The sequence below is a fragment of the Aplysia californica genome, unplaced genomic scaffold (genome assembly GCF_000002075.1).
Source record: "Aplysia californica isolate F4 #8 unplaced genomic scaffold, AplCal3.0 scaffold00271, whole genome shotgun sequence".
Lineage (NCBI taxonomy): Eukaryota > Metazoa > Mollusca > Gastropoda > Aplysiida > Aplysiidae > Aplysia > Aplysia californica.
Window position 1 is genome coordinate 380166 of NW_004797541.1, and position 14770 is coordinate 394935.

The 14770-nt window shown below is 37.1% G+C and overlaps 1 protein-coding gene across 1 annotated transcript in view; it reads left to right on the forward strand.

The window, feature by feature from the left end:
* Positions 1-14770, forward strand: part of LOC101854727 — a 46010-nt gene that overhangs the window by 18123 nt on the left and 13117 nt on the right. The window contains exons 2-8 of the mRNA XM_005101140.3: positions 1318-2081; positions 2717-2855; positions 3319-3452; positions 4835-4897; positions 7378-7540; positions 12268-12383; positions 13433-13571. Of these exons, the coding sequence (XP_005101197.1) occupies positions 1337-2081; positions 2717-2855; positions 3319-3452; positions 4835-4897; positions 7378-7540; positions 12268-12383; positions 13433-13571 (1499 nt within the window). The 5' untranslated portion in view covers positions 1318-1336. The remainder of the gene's footprint in view (positions 1-1317; positions 2082-2716; positions 2856-3318; positions 3453-4834; positions 4898-7377; positions 7541-12267; positions 12384-13432; positions 13572-14770) is intronic.

Below are 14770 nucleotides of genomic sequence, written 5' to 3' on the forward strand. Positions count from 1 at the left end.
ACCCCCCCCCCCCCCCCCCCAACCGCTTTGTCGTAACACACCAATTGTGAACACACCAGTTAAAATTCAGTCTGTCTCGCAAATTTGGGAGTAGAGACAACTGCTGCAATGGTCAGGGAAGAGTTCACAGTTCGATGTGATCCTGCCTGGAGCGAACATACAGGCCCTACCCACCCAACGTTTGATGTAAGTTTAGGTGGAGAGCTTAGGTGTGAGTGCAATGTGTGGGGAAAACAAGTTGCGTGTTGGTCAGTTCACACCGCGGTGTGATCCCATCTGGGGCAAACATTGTATCGCTTCATTGAGTTTTACAACATATATGTGATCACATTCATGATAGTGGCTGATTTTTGACGAGACGGACAGTTTATTGATCTCAACTTTTCACTCTTGGTTGATCAGCTGTGCCCGCCCAGGTTTTTGTTCTGCAAATTATGATCAGAAATGCGGGACCTTAGCCGAATGTAGACCTTCAGAGTGAATCAGGGCGGGATCTTAGGGGTAACTTTTGTATAGTAAAAATTTTGTTTTCTTAAAACAAGGGGATCTTAAACGAACTGGGATCGTAAACGGTGGGATCTTAGGCAAAGACTACTGTACCTAACTTTTATCTTTTCAAATCAGTGTTTAGTGATGTGTGATACTGAAGGAGGACCTCACTGCAATAACTTTTATAGTCTGTGATGGTGAGATAAAAGTTCAAAATAACTGCATGGCATAGTCGTATACAGGCGTGATATGTCATGCTTGCGCTTGCACATATATATGCTGAACTGATTGTAATTACCCGGTATATATTATATTTTTGTAATGTGAGCCAGTTGACCCACTCCAATAGTCCACATTTTCCTGTTCATTCCTTTGGCATTCTTGTACACTGAGCAGCAGCCAGTGGACCTCTAGTGAAAATCAATGATCTCGCCATCCTCTTATATATAAATTTATATGAAGCTTGCTTCTTCTTCTGGTATGATAATGATAATATTATGGCCAGTTTTAATTGTTGCCATGAAAATCCCAGTGGATGGCACCACAAGCTTGTCAGTACCAACATGTCTGGCAGTGTGTCACAACTTTCTCTTGACTGGAAAGGTCGGTATCAAAAATACTGAATGGAGAAAATTAGAAATAAAGAATCTTGGTAATGAGAGGGTAGCACTAGAAGTCTTACTTCTTGGTACAGGTTCAGTGATAGTGCTACTTACTACTATTGTCTGTTGCCCTGCATTTTGTAAGCCAACATTATACAGAAATATTTCCCATTTTAACTTTCAATTGTTTTGTTTTTTTGTTTTTGTTGTTTTCTCTCTTCCTCAGTCTAACATTCAAAATAGCTATGTCGGATTCATGTGAAGAACTAGAACTGGAGGGTGATGTGGAAGAATTTGAGGGTGATGAGTTTTGGGAGACATTGAAAGAAGCCAACCCTGAGAGCACTCAAAAAGGAAATGACAAGAACAAAGAACCTGCAGTCCAGAAAGTCGAGAAGTCTTCTGTAAAACATGAATCTCATACAGTACCAGTACCACAGGAAGCGTCTCCAACAGTAGGATCCAAGAATTCTGGTCAGCGAGGTGTTAAGTCTGCTGATTCGGACACCAAAAAAAAACTAGTGTCCAAGAAAGCAAATGTAGAATCCACGAGGACTGTAGAAAAGCAAGGAAGTAATGTTGATGTTTCTACTTTAGGCGACATTGCAAATGCCATTACAAGCATTGATAGTTTTAAAGCAGAGTACAGTGTCGTGAAAGAAAAAATTCATTACTCATCTGAGGATTTGGGCATTAAAAGAAAGCCAGTGGAAAATGTTTCATCCAGTTCTCCAAAGGTTAGAAAGATTCACTCAGACTCAAAAGCTAGTCCAAAACAAAATAAATCATCAAGTGATAGTGGTAGAAATGTGTTTGCTGCAGTGGAGGACCAGAAGTGTGCAGACAAAGAGAACAAGTCTGTTGAGGAACAAGAAATTGTTGATGATATCATGGTAACGATAACAGAGGAGGAGTCGAAAGCTATTGATACCATCCTGGCTGAAGAAATGTTTGAAGATATCAGACAATGTGCACAACCAAAGACGGAAGGTATGTGATTTCTTTCAATTAAAAAAAATGGAGATATTTTTACGCTGTTTGATTAGTTTCTTGCCACTTGCTCTCTTCTTCTTAGTTGTAATACGCACATTTGAACCATTTAGCTTTTTTTTTTTTTTCAAGGAGCAGATCCTTCAAAGTAAAGCCAGTTGTATTTGACCTGTTATTTATTTTTGTTTGTTCTTTGAACCCTTTGTTTTGTTGATGTTTTATGTTTTTAATCAAATAAATCTGTTTTGTCCTTTCCTTTTAAGAGATCTTGGTTGTTGACAATGGAAGTTAACTCTCTTTTTCGAATTTCAACTAAGCTGAGAATTTCCTCTTTTTTAAAAAGTGTCTTAAGTTCTTCAGTAAGATGATGATGAGGTGCATCTCTTCAATGTTCTGATTTCTCAAGGGTTTTAGCCCCAATTGAAATGTTCTATCTCTGTTCCATTTTGTAGCCTTTAATTGTATCAACCTTTATTTAGATGCCTATTGTTTTACTTGTCTTTGGGTTTTTTTCTTTTCAGCTAATTGGTTTGTAAGTAAAAATGAAGTTTTTTGTTTGGTGTTTTTTAGCTAGAGACGTTTTGTAAGATAACCAAAGGGTAATGGCTTTTCCTTTTCTCTTCAAATTTCAACAGAAAAGACTTTCACATTACGTTTTGGTCCCGTGGAAATAGCTGATTTAGCTGAGAGCGGCATGCAAAATCTCATAAGATCACAACCAAGCCTCTCTTTTTACTTCAGAAGACAAGCAGGGAAGTTCAAAAAGAAAAAAGGGTAAATATATGTAGTATTATTTTGGTTCAGAAATGTGAACGCCCTCCATCAAAAAAACATGACTCTCTATTTTCAACCTATTCTTTTTTTACAAAGTCTTTCACTTTTATTCTTTTGCCGTTAAGAGTTCTCACCATCTGTTCTGATGTTTGTATGATTTGGTGAAGCTGGTAATTCTTTAAAACTTTTCACAAAATTATATTAGACAAGACTGCAATTATTGGTTGACTTTGTGGCTGTGGCTTTACTTTTGTGGTGTAGAAATGGACTAAACAGAAGATTTTTATTCCTGCTTCTTGGCACATTGATTAATATGGCATGCTTTACAAAAGAGAACAAGGCAAAGAAACAAATAACTTGTCTGATTCTAAAACTAAAACATTTATAGGGGCATGGCAGCTGGTGAATTTTTTTTAACACCAAGAACAGTTTGTGATATTGTCTCCCTTCTGTTTCATTTCAGCTATGGAGAGATTTGTTTCCTGCGAGCCCTACCAATCCAAGCATTTATTCGAAGACTATGTCTAGTTAAACTAGTGGAAAAACGGATTGAACTTACCATTTCCGTGCAAATACCAAAAGGAAGAGACTACGTGGGTAAGATGCAGTGAAGATAGAGTCACAGTCTCACTTTTACCAGATCCATGTCAAAGTTAGTCTTGCTTTAAGTTTCATATGGGATTTTTTATATTTTTTAAAATCGTAAATGTATTTCTGAAACTGATCCCAAGTTCAGAGTGCTCTTTAACCTTCTTTCATTGTTAAAATCAAACATGGGGTAAATACTTTGTCAGACTCTTCTGCTTTAACACTTCAAAGTAAGCTTCCTTTGTGCTCTCTCAAAGGCAGCCAAGTGTAGACCTTCAGACACCACATATATCTCATTAAAAATGTGTGAACTCAATAGAAAGGTGAATGTTTTTGAAAAATGTCTCATTTATATGTGTCTTAAAACAGTTCCCAGTTTCTTCTATGTCAGATGGCCTACTTTTTGTTTGTTTTAAATGATTTTGCAGCCCCACTAAAGTCGCATCAGCTTTTGGCCTTGGATCAGTTGTTTTTCTTTCAAAAGTACTGCAATATACTGGAATATTTTTTTAAATTCTTGTTTTAAAACTGAACTATTATCATGAGTACGACAGGGATGTGTTTTATCTTCCCTCCTTTTTATAATATATAGAACTAAAAAAACTAACACCATTACATATCAGCATGCACCCCTTCTATCTCAAACAAACATCTCCATCGACACAAAGAGACAGCTTATCACTTCAATATTTATACCTACATTGTGGTACCAGTGAAGTACGAGATCTGGACCATAACAGTAAGCAAAACCCATGAAAGCAAAATCACTGCATGCAAGATGAAATGTCTCTGCAAAACCTTTAACATCACAAGAAGAGTCAGGCAGAGAAATGGAGAAGTAAGAGCGACTATTTGCACAGAATCCTGCCTGCATTTCGTAGAAAAACAGAATAAAATGATTTGGCCACCTGTTACGAATGTCACCTCGCCAGCCAGCCTCGAGAACCTATATCCCCAAGTACTCTGGCTATAAAGGAAAATGGATTGAAGCAGTCAAGAGAACTCTGAAATTACAACATCCCAACTGAAAGAGCCACACAGTGGCCTTCCATAAAAAACTTCATCTCCCCTCAATGCTTAATTGCAGCAGAGGCTGAAAAGGTAAAAGTAAAGTGTTATGAACTGCATCTGCATTCATTTCTTAGCCTGGATTTTCTAAACTGAAGGAAAAGAAATTGACACTTTTTGTTATTATATTTGTTGTGTACACATGAACATAGACCTTTGAATTGTAAAAATTCTGAAGATTTAATTTCTAATTCACTGACTTATCTCTTCTAAAAATTGAATATATTTTGGAACAGTATAAAGCTTGACTGGGTTTCATCTACTGACCAAAAAAAAAATCAATTTTTACCACTTCCATTTTACTTCTTTTTTTGCTGTCTTAGGAACTTTAGTCTTACGGTTGGATAGACATGGCAAGTTGCTGAAACTGATTGGTTCCGGGGACGGTAAGCTCGTAAACATGTTGTGAGAAACTTATTTTTTAATTGCATTGTGCTTCTCTGTGCAATAGCTCATAGCTGAATAATTCCTTGAGAATTTCTTGCTGAAAAAACTTGTCACATGAACAGCTGACGTTGTCTGAAGAATTCCTTGATTTCATTTACTTGTTTTGAAACTTGTCGCCACACATTTACCTTTGGGTTAAGCAGACTAAATATATATCTACAATAGTGATTTCCCAATAATGTGTTTCCTCTTGAGCGCTTGAAATTCTCGAACATTATATTCTACAATTACAGATATTTGTAACTGAAAGGAAAACTTAGATGTTTGTTTTTATCAACTGAAAAAAACAATTTCCTGTGGCTTCATCAGTTCCACTTGATCTCATTGATTATTACTCTAAAGTTGACAGAAAGATTAAAACTTAAACCTTGATTTACTGTTAAACAATTTGTAGGCTCACATATTGAAGTACAAGGTATATTTGCAATTTTTAAAACATTGAAATCTCCTGAATACAGTGTTCATAAATATTTTATACTGTATACTTTTGCTAATTGTGCTGTTACTGAGCATTTAGACCTTCTGTCTTTAGTCCATATGGCGGATCAATTTAATGTATATAATTTCTTATATTTATTATGTCTCACCTGCAATGTTCAAATCGAAATCCTGCACTCGCACCTTGAACGGAGTTGATGTCCATTCATCTAGTTTGCTTTACAGTGCCCATAAAAATATGTCTTGAGTCAAGTCCCATGCACTGGGGCAAGTTCAGCAAGGGTAATTTTTTTGGAACACATTTTTTGTTCAAATGGTTAAAACCTGATGTCATATTCGTACTCCTGCTCAAATGTTGACGCGAAAACGTACCAAATATGATAGAGCTTGACCGTAGTTCGTCTATTTCCAAGAAATTACAAAAACAGACATGTCGTGTGACCTCAGTTTTCCCGAAGCAAAAAAAGCACTCCAACGAATGGACCCACAGTGTTATAATATATGAACACAACATCCCCAGTCAGCCACCATCTATTACATCCATGGATAGTGCGAGTCTTTAGTCCAAATGCACCTTTCGGAAATCTTTGAAAAACACCAATTGAAGCTTTAAAAAATGCCTTCTCAGCCTTCCTGGTGCTGTGAGTGTTAAAACAAAAAATATCCTAAAATCCTATCAATTTCTCATGATTTTGGAGTTTCACAGTATTGCAATACTCACACTTTAAATGACAGAGTGATTGGACAGGCTTTTCTGCCAACATTATGTCCCAACCTTAAAAATGTGTCAGGACGTGGTGGAATCAGACACTCATCAATTTTTCGGCATGTGGAGTGATTCGTATGGTCTATTTGTCTATCTTTTGATGAAAAAAATACCCCTGTAACTTGAATAAAAGTCAAGAAACATTAGCAAGTAAATGAATGCCAAAGTTTGATGACTTTCAAAGCTTGAGAGTTGCTGAAAACATACAGTTTTTGTGCCTTTAACAAAGATTTTTCAGAAAAATCAACACAGAAATGTGTTTTTAGATGAAGATAAAAAGTGTTCAGCCTAAAAAGAAAAAGTTGATAAATATTGCAAAGCCATCTGAAAAAATGCTGATATTTATTTCATTATTTTGACAAGTGCCTGATTTCACCACGATACCTCGCATATCGTTTTTTACTCTTTGATAGATAAGTCAACCACTTTAATATATGTATAGAAAAAGAATAAAATTTTATTGAACCAAAAGAAATACAAAATTGGCACTTGAGCCCTGATTGACCTGCTTTTGTTTTGTATACAACTTATAGGTGTATTAATTATTTTGTTGTTTTGGTAGAGGTTTTACGGCGCTCGCAACTGCATAAGGTCATATGAACTCCAGAAGATTAGAGGTTTTTCAAGAGAGTAACAAAAATAAAAAAGAAGAAGGGCAGATAAGGACGATAGATGTTTGATCGGAAAAAAGAAGAAAACTACACCAGAGCACCCGCCAACCACCCACATTAATTATTTGTTTAAAGTAAATTAACTTGCAACTGTAGAAGTGTCGAAGTGGAGGGATGCCTATTATCAAACTTAAATTCACCCTGAGGTTAATGGTTGTGAGCAGATGTAGAATAATCTTTTTTTTTTTAAATCCGTATATGTCCAATGTAAATGTAGATGTTTTTGCGCCCTCCATCTACACAATTTAGGTCATTCAGGAGGCAGGCTTTGACCCTGCAACCCAGGCTGAGAGGGATACATCTTACTCAATAGAAATTCTCCCCACACGCAAATCGAACTCGGATCTTCAGCGTGTGAGGGTGAAGCACGTAATCAATACACCACAGACACCGCTTTAATGTCGATGCCGAGGAACAACTTTTTTTTTTTACTTCGTGAAGACTTCTTATTGGTTCAGTTTCTCCTTATGGGTTCAGTTTCTTCAATTGAGCGTTCATTTTCCGTGGTCACACGATAATTTTGTATTCTTGTTTTCTTTCTCAGAGCCAGTGAGGGGTACAGCAACACCTTCCAAGACATATTTTGAGGTGGACCAGGTTCCCATTGATGCTCATCCTTTGTCCCTGAAGACACTCTTTCCATTTATTCCTTTCATTGATATGAAAAACTGTATTGAGGACTCAGGCGTGAAACCTGCTTTCAAAGGGTGTGTATCCTTATGCTGACTTTGCCTGTTTATGATTTTTGTGTGTGTGGAGGGGGGGGGGGGGGGTTAGAAAGGCAAGGGTATTGTCTGATTTATTTTATTTTGATTTGAAGTAAAAGTCATATGGTGCAGTAATATTGTTTTCTGAATTTTGAGAACTTTCATTTGTCCTAGTATTGCTTTACATGGCGCACCGGCAGTGGAATTTTAGTTGTGGCAGGGGGGTCCCCCGCCGAGCGCCTTATCACGTCGTTGTCATGGGGGTCAGCTCCCTGTCACTGCTCTGTCTGGGCTGACTTAATTTTTGATACTTTTCAACATACAATTTTAGGTGTATCCTTGTATATCAGGTAATTATCATTTAATGCACCCAAAGCACGTATTTCTGCTCTTGAGACTCAAAAAACAACGGACATTGTAACTTGTTTGGTTATTTTGTTAAACGCGCTGAAGTCGGCAATGCTAAATTGTAAAAAAATTTGTACAAGTGTGAATGAAAAAGAATCAATATTTTAAAAAAGCACAACAAAAACTATCGAACTTTCGGAACATGAACACCATAACAATGGTGCAGATACTCAGAAAAGATGGTATCTGCGCGTATAATAGAATGCTGTAATTTTGCAACTTTATGCATCTGGCACACAATTTGCTATGAAGTAATTCCTCCAAATACAACTTTATGTGTCTAAAATAATCGGGAATATTCGCATATTTTCTCTAAAGTTTATCAAAATTACCCTGATGTCTCTCAATGAAAAGGTGCAAACCGATTTTAGTGCCAGAATACATCTACAACAATGTAATACAAGAACTGTAGTCTATCACTACCATCAGTTACACTCCATAAATTACTCCTTATTTTTCTTAAAACGCTAGATCTAGGTTTTGTAAGTTGACCGAATAACAGGGATGGCTTCTCGTGATTGTATTATAAGAATAATTTCTAGCTTTCCAGTGACGCTGAATCAGCACCAGGCTTTTCAAGCTTTTATTTTCGTTTCTATAAAAGTATAACCATTTGCAAATGAGGGGGATGCATCTCATTTCATGTTTAGTAATCTTGCAATTCTTTCTCGCTGCATCATTGAGGAACTTTTATATGCTTCCTTACCATTAGTTCAAGTAGACACGTGTTGTTTTTGGTGCCTGTGCTTTAAATTTCATCCTTGCTTTCAGCGTTTGATGTTCATATACCCAAAAAGTGAAAGTATCTTAACTCATTTGTAAGCTTATAAACATTCACTTTTTAAAATATTTTCTACAAGTAAAAGGTCCATGAGTCCCCAAAGATATGGTATTGCAGAAAGTTCTGATTATGTTGACGATTTATTTGCTGACCCGTCTTTCAAACCTGGTTTCTGTGTCTTGCAAGAAGGACATATTTGCAGTTTGTTGAGGGTGTGTATTGCTCCTGTGCTATACATACAGTTACTTTGTGGAAGAAACAGGTTCATGGTAGTCTTTAAAAAAAAAAGGCACATAGCATTGTGAGTAGAAAACGGATAAAGCCAAAAGAGAATAACTCTGTTGTCGTTGGATATTGTACTCAACCTGAAAATTTCATGACAGAAGGTGCTGTCAAGGAAGTGACTGCTCAGAAAGGTCCACAGTCCAATAAGTATAAAGGAGCTAACCACAAAGGACATTTTGGAGAGGAGTTCCTTAGCCCTATAACTGAAATACATTTTGGTGCGCACAGGATTTGAGACAGGTATGAGAAATATGGTCGAAGCTGTCACACTATTGCGAATGAAACACACGAGGAAATGTTCCAGCAATATTGCAAACTTGGAGACCATTATATACAACGTGAGTTCGTTGTTGGTCACATTGACTGCTCTGAATCTATGAAAGGGACGAGCTGTTCTTGCGGACAGAAGACCAATACATATTACTTGACAGTCGATGGAGCATCGCCGTCTGTAAGACAACATTAGCTGAAACTATTGAAGTAGAAAAAAGAGGATGATGGTGCCCAGCAACTGTTGAAGAAAGAGATGAAAAACTTCCAACCCTTATTAATGCTCATATTGCGAGGTTCCCCGCTGTTGACTCATATTACTGCTGTGGGTCAGTTTCGAGTTAAAAGGACTTGCACTCAAGCCTGAACTGAAGAGGAGACAAAACAAAGGCGGAACAATCGCATCCACGGAAAAGCCAAAGTGAGAAAACTTAAAGAAGATCCTTTCAGCTGCAATATAATCATAAACTGAAGTGATATTATGGAACAGACTCAACAGAGACTATTCAATAACTATTCAATAACTATTTATTTCCTACAAACCCACAGTACCAAACAGTGATCTTTAAGGGGGGGGGGGCTACACCTGGAGGCTATCTCGCTTATTACCGGACCAAATTTTACCAAATTTCACACATATAACAAGCATAGTAAGGAGTCTTAAAATCCGCAATCAAATTTGAGAAAAAAGTTTCGTTTCCATGGATACGCCGCCATATTGAATTTTATTGACATGTCTAACGTAATGAATACCGCACTTATCGCTCATGGAAATTGATTGATTTTTTGCATGCGTGTTCACAAACATTAGATCTAAAAATTTGTCTGTTGTTTTTTTCCTAAACGAATTAGAAAATTTTTAATGAATTTTTTCCTGAGGTAGCACTCAAGTTTGCGAAAAATCCGTGAAAATTCACACTCCAGACACCACCAACAAAAATCTATTCCATATATCAAAAATTCAACAGACAAATCTTTAGCATTACCTCTTCTCTTCATTCTGTGAAAATTTCATGAAGATTGAATGAAAAATGGTGGAGTTATTCAAAAAAGTATAGAGAAAAGTCGCGTTTTGAGAAAACGGCCGATAAAGAAAAATAAAATACTGACTTTATGAGGAAATGGCGGTTTCAAACATGCCCGGTACGGGAAAAAATACCGTTTTGGGGGGTTCTTATGCGATGAAATAGTTGTAGGAGAGGCTGAGGAAGCTAAAAATGCCTACAACTCAAATTCCATGATTCTGAGCCGAATTTTGACTTTGGGGGTGTAGCCCCCCCCCCCCCCCCCCCCCCCCCCCCCTTTAGCCCCAGAAAAATCAAGTCAAATTAAGACGTTCCATTGAACAGCCTAAAAAACTCCCTATAGCCAAGTACACTTTTCATCAGACTGGAGGAACACACAATGTTCTTCTAATTCTGCCACATCTATCTTATGACAGGTTACCACTTGCACTGTGTTTTCGCATTGAAGTGCCTTTCCAGATCATTTTAATCTTTCTTAACAAACACTTGCACTATATTTCATTGATAAACAGAGTATTATGGGCTAAAACGTTTATAAGGTATTACACAAATTCATTACACATGCTCAGAATTTATCTTTCTACTAATATTGTTGTTGTCTAAGGATGGTGCACAGTCCTGAATGAAAGGATCTGTGCAGTACTAGTCATTTTATACTCATTGTGTTGTGCAAATTCTTATAATACCTTGAAGACAAGTAGAAAGCTTAACTCTTTAAGTTATTTACTTTTCATATCGTGGAGACCCCAAATCTGTTTCATTTTCTTTTCCTCGTTGCTTTTCCCTCCCGAAAATAGATCAATTTGGCATATTGAGTTGATAAACCTGTTCAATAATCAAGAAAACAACCCTTTTCTTTTATATTTTATTACCAAACGATGTTCCGTATTGTCAATCTTGTGTCTTTACGGACATAATTATGTTCTCACAAACAGGCGTATCAGCTATTTTAGACCATTTCTTTAAACACTAATGACGCAATATTCATAACCATTATAGGGAATGATAAATCTGTGGTTGCACTAATATCTTGCCAAAAATTTTAATGAAAAAGCAAACAGTTACGCCACAGCAAGAACTTAAAAGTGTCCAAAACTTTAGAACGCTCTCCTGAAAAATGCCAAAAATGCCCTTACGCCCTTTTGTGAGATGGACAACGATTTATTCATAAGTATGTAACTAAAATAGGACAAATTGGGTACTCTACAAACTCTTATCTAGAACAAAAACTAAGGCACTGAAATTAACCATTCTAACGCAGAATGAATCTCAATACGTTGAGCTTTTAGAACATACGCGTAATGGTTTGCTGTGAGAAATGGGGAAGAAGTTATATCGTTTCAAACGTAGACAAAAATGCGAACTGCTTAACCGACACCGGCAAATTCATTTCAAGGCTCATTAACCCCATGACCCTGAGCAGGGGAGCTTTGGCGGCTGCTGAGTCACGCTAACTAAAGGTAACAGAATCGGGCGAAAAGTGACACCGTGTCCAGATCTCATCTCGATGAATAAATATTATGGCTTCTATTCACAACTGAATGGGGGGGGGGTTCCCTGTTAATGTATTCAATACATCCGTTGGAAACATAAATAACTACAAGTCATTTCAAGGGAAAATTTACGTTTGAAACATTACTCTAAATGCAGCTACTGTATGAGATACTGACTAGGGTTTTCTTGTCAGCTATGCAGTTTTTAGTTTGTGGGTGATTGATGGGTGCTCTGGTGTGGTCTGCTCCTTCTTTCCTATCTAACATCTGTTATCGCTATCTCTCCTCCTTCTGTTCTTTCTTGTGTTTGTTACTCTCTTGTAACATCTCTAATCTTCGCCACTCATATATGACTATATTGTGTTTCAAGTGCCATGAAAGTGAAATACTTACAAAATCAAAACAGCTATTAGTTTTTAGTTAATTGATTTGGGGTTTTTTGTTTTTGTGTTTTCTGAATTGCAGGCCTGTCCGTGTGTGCTATGCAGATGCAAGCTGGCTAGAAGCTGTCCTGGAGTGCTTCTCTGAGTTCACAATCAATAACCATCCTCTTGCTATTCGCAGTAGCATCAAGACAGAAGGTGAAGGCTTACGATTGTTTAATAATGCAGCTTTTATATGATACGTTTATGCTGACACATTTATAATCTGAGTTCATCCAGCTTGCGAGTTTACCCTGTTCACATATTTTACACTTTTTTGTGCCATACACAAGGCTTCCCCAAGCTCACAATTCATTCTTAGATGCTCTCACTTGGATGGGGGGGGGGGGGGTTCCGACATTCTACATTCGAAGTGATGACTCTAAAAACAACTTATACTTTTTATCACAGTAGCTTCTCTTGTCAAAAAAATTGGGGAAGAGCACTGTAAGATAATCTAACATTTTCATATGCATATGACAATGTACAATAAGAAAATTTGAACTTTTGCACAGTAGGTAAATAAACATTTTAGAAAACTTTCTACGGTCATGTTTTTTTTTCCTCGTAGTCATAATGATTTGTGTCATGACGTGGTGGAATCAGGTGCTCGTCAATTTTGGGGCATGTGGAGTTGTTAGTATCTTAAAGGCTGTTCGGTTGTCATGCTATCGGGGGGAAAAAATTCCCATCTATCTTTAGTAGAAGTCAAGATATTAGAGATTGAACAAAGGTGGGGTCGCCTGGTTTCAAAGGTAGAACTGACAAGAAAATGGTCTCCAAAGTTGGGTCATTTTTATAGCTTGATAGACTGTGGAAACTGAAAACTTACTTTTTTTTATGCCTTTAATCAACATTTTAAAGTAAAATCCACCCAGAAATGTGTTTTTAATTGGACAAGAATGGTTTTTAACTTAAAAACAAAAATTCTATAAAAATTGCAATCCAGTTTCTTCAATTTCATTATTTGGACAAGCGCCTGATTTCACCACGCTGCCTCACATCTCTTTAAAAAAAATATATAACAACTCTATTCTATATTATAGTTATTAGTAGTTCAGTATTTGATTTTAGCCAGTATCGTATTGGGTAAACGAAATGTTTTTTATGTATATTGGATCAGTTATTGTAATGAATTGTTAATAATTGACTCTTTTTTATCAATATGTTTTATGTGCAAAATTGTTCTTCTATTCTGGTGAGTTTAGTCGGTGAGGGCTCTCAAGCACAGGCTGATCATGAAATGGAAGATGCTGCTAACAGTTTGCAAAGACAAAGCTCCACGCAAAGTTGTTCTGAGCAAGAATCTGATCCAATAAAAGAGCACCAGGATTCACCAGAGAACAGGTATTTCATATGAAATTTCTGTTATGATAACTCAAAGAGATTTGTGGAGTTTGGTCATACAGACATGACTAGAAACAAAGGACAAATTCACCTCATTTCAAAAGTTTTGTCAAGGTTTATCGATGACATGTCACCTGTCTCCAGTAGACTTTTCCCTAATTTCAGTGGCTTAAAAGCTTATTTTATGCTCTGCTTGCCCCTTAAAGATTTGGTAAATTTATGTATGAGGTCTTGCTCTCCTTTAAATGAACACTCTTTGCACAGGTCTCCTTTCTATCGTGTACTTTCCCTGATCATCTATTTCTAATCTTGAAATTAAGTTCATTAAGGAACATGACCCGTTTTGTCAGTGAAAATACAGTAATAATAATAGTTTGTCCGTCAATGTCTGAGGATAACCAATGCATCTGCAAGAGGAGAATATTTCTTAAACAAAATAGAAGAATTACAGGTTAAGATGACTTGTGGCTTCTGCTATGGCCAAGAAGACCTATTCTGGCAGTGAAAAGTTTGCCACTTTTTGTACATTTCCATTTGTCGATGTGCACACCTTGTGGGTTCTCTCTTAGCCTCAGCATTTCTTATTTGTAAAGCCTCATATGATTTGCTGCCCACTGTGAATACTGCTCTTCAGTTGGGTCTGTCAGGAGCTAGGCTCTTCCATGTTAAAAGATTTATGTTGTACTTCCTTCTAGTGCTTTTTTGGTGCGCCAACTTTACACTTTCCTGAGGACAGTTCAGAAATGGAATACTGCCTGTGGGATTCTGAGATCTGACATTCTTATGACATGACAGGCTTGGCGAAGTTGAGCCCTTCTGAGCTTAGAAAACAGACTCTTTGCTTTTGCCCTTTTTTGAGAACTTTGGTGTGTGGTATTTTGTCCTGCCTTTTGATTTCAAGAAGTCTCCTGAGGCATTTCATATATATAGAAATGAAGCTTCTTGACATGCCTTCGGTACTCTGGCCAGGTCTCAGCACTGCACAACAGGGTTGGGAGACAACAACATTTTAGACTTTCAACTTTTTTTCTGTCCTTATGCCACATTAGTCCCAAACCTTTGCTCAGAGTCTTATGTTTGAAAGTATCAACTTTGTTCAGTGTTGTGTTATGTATACAGTAGTCTCTTTCTAAACACACAGTATATAACGACTCTCTCCACTTACCGGCATGTTTTTGTCATATGTGGGGTTCTTTACT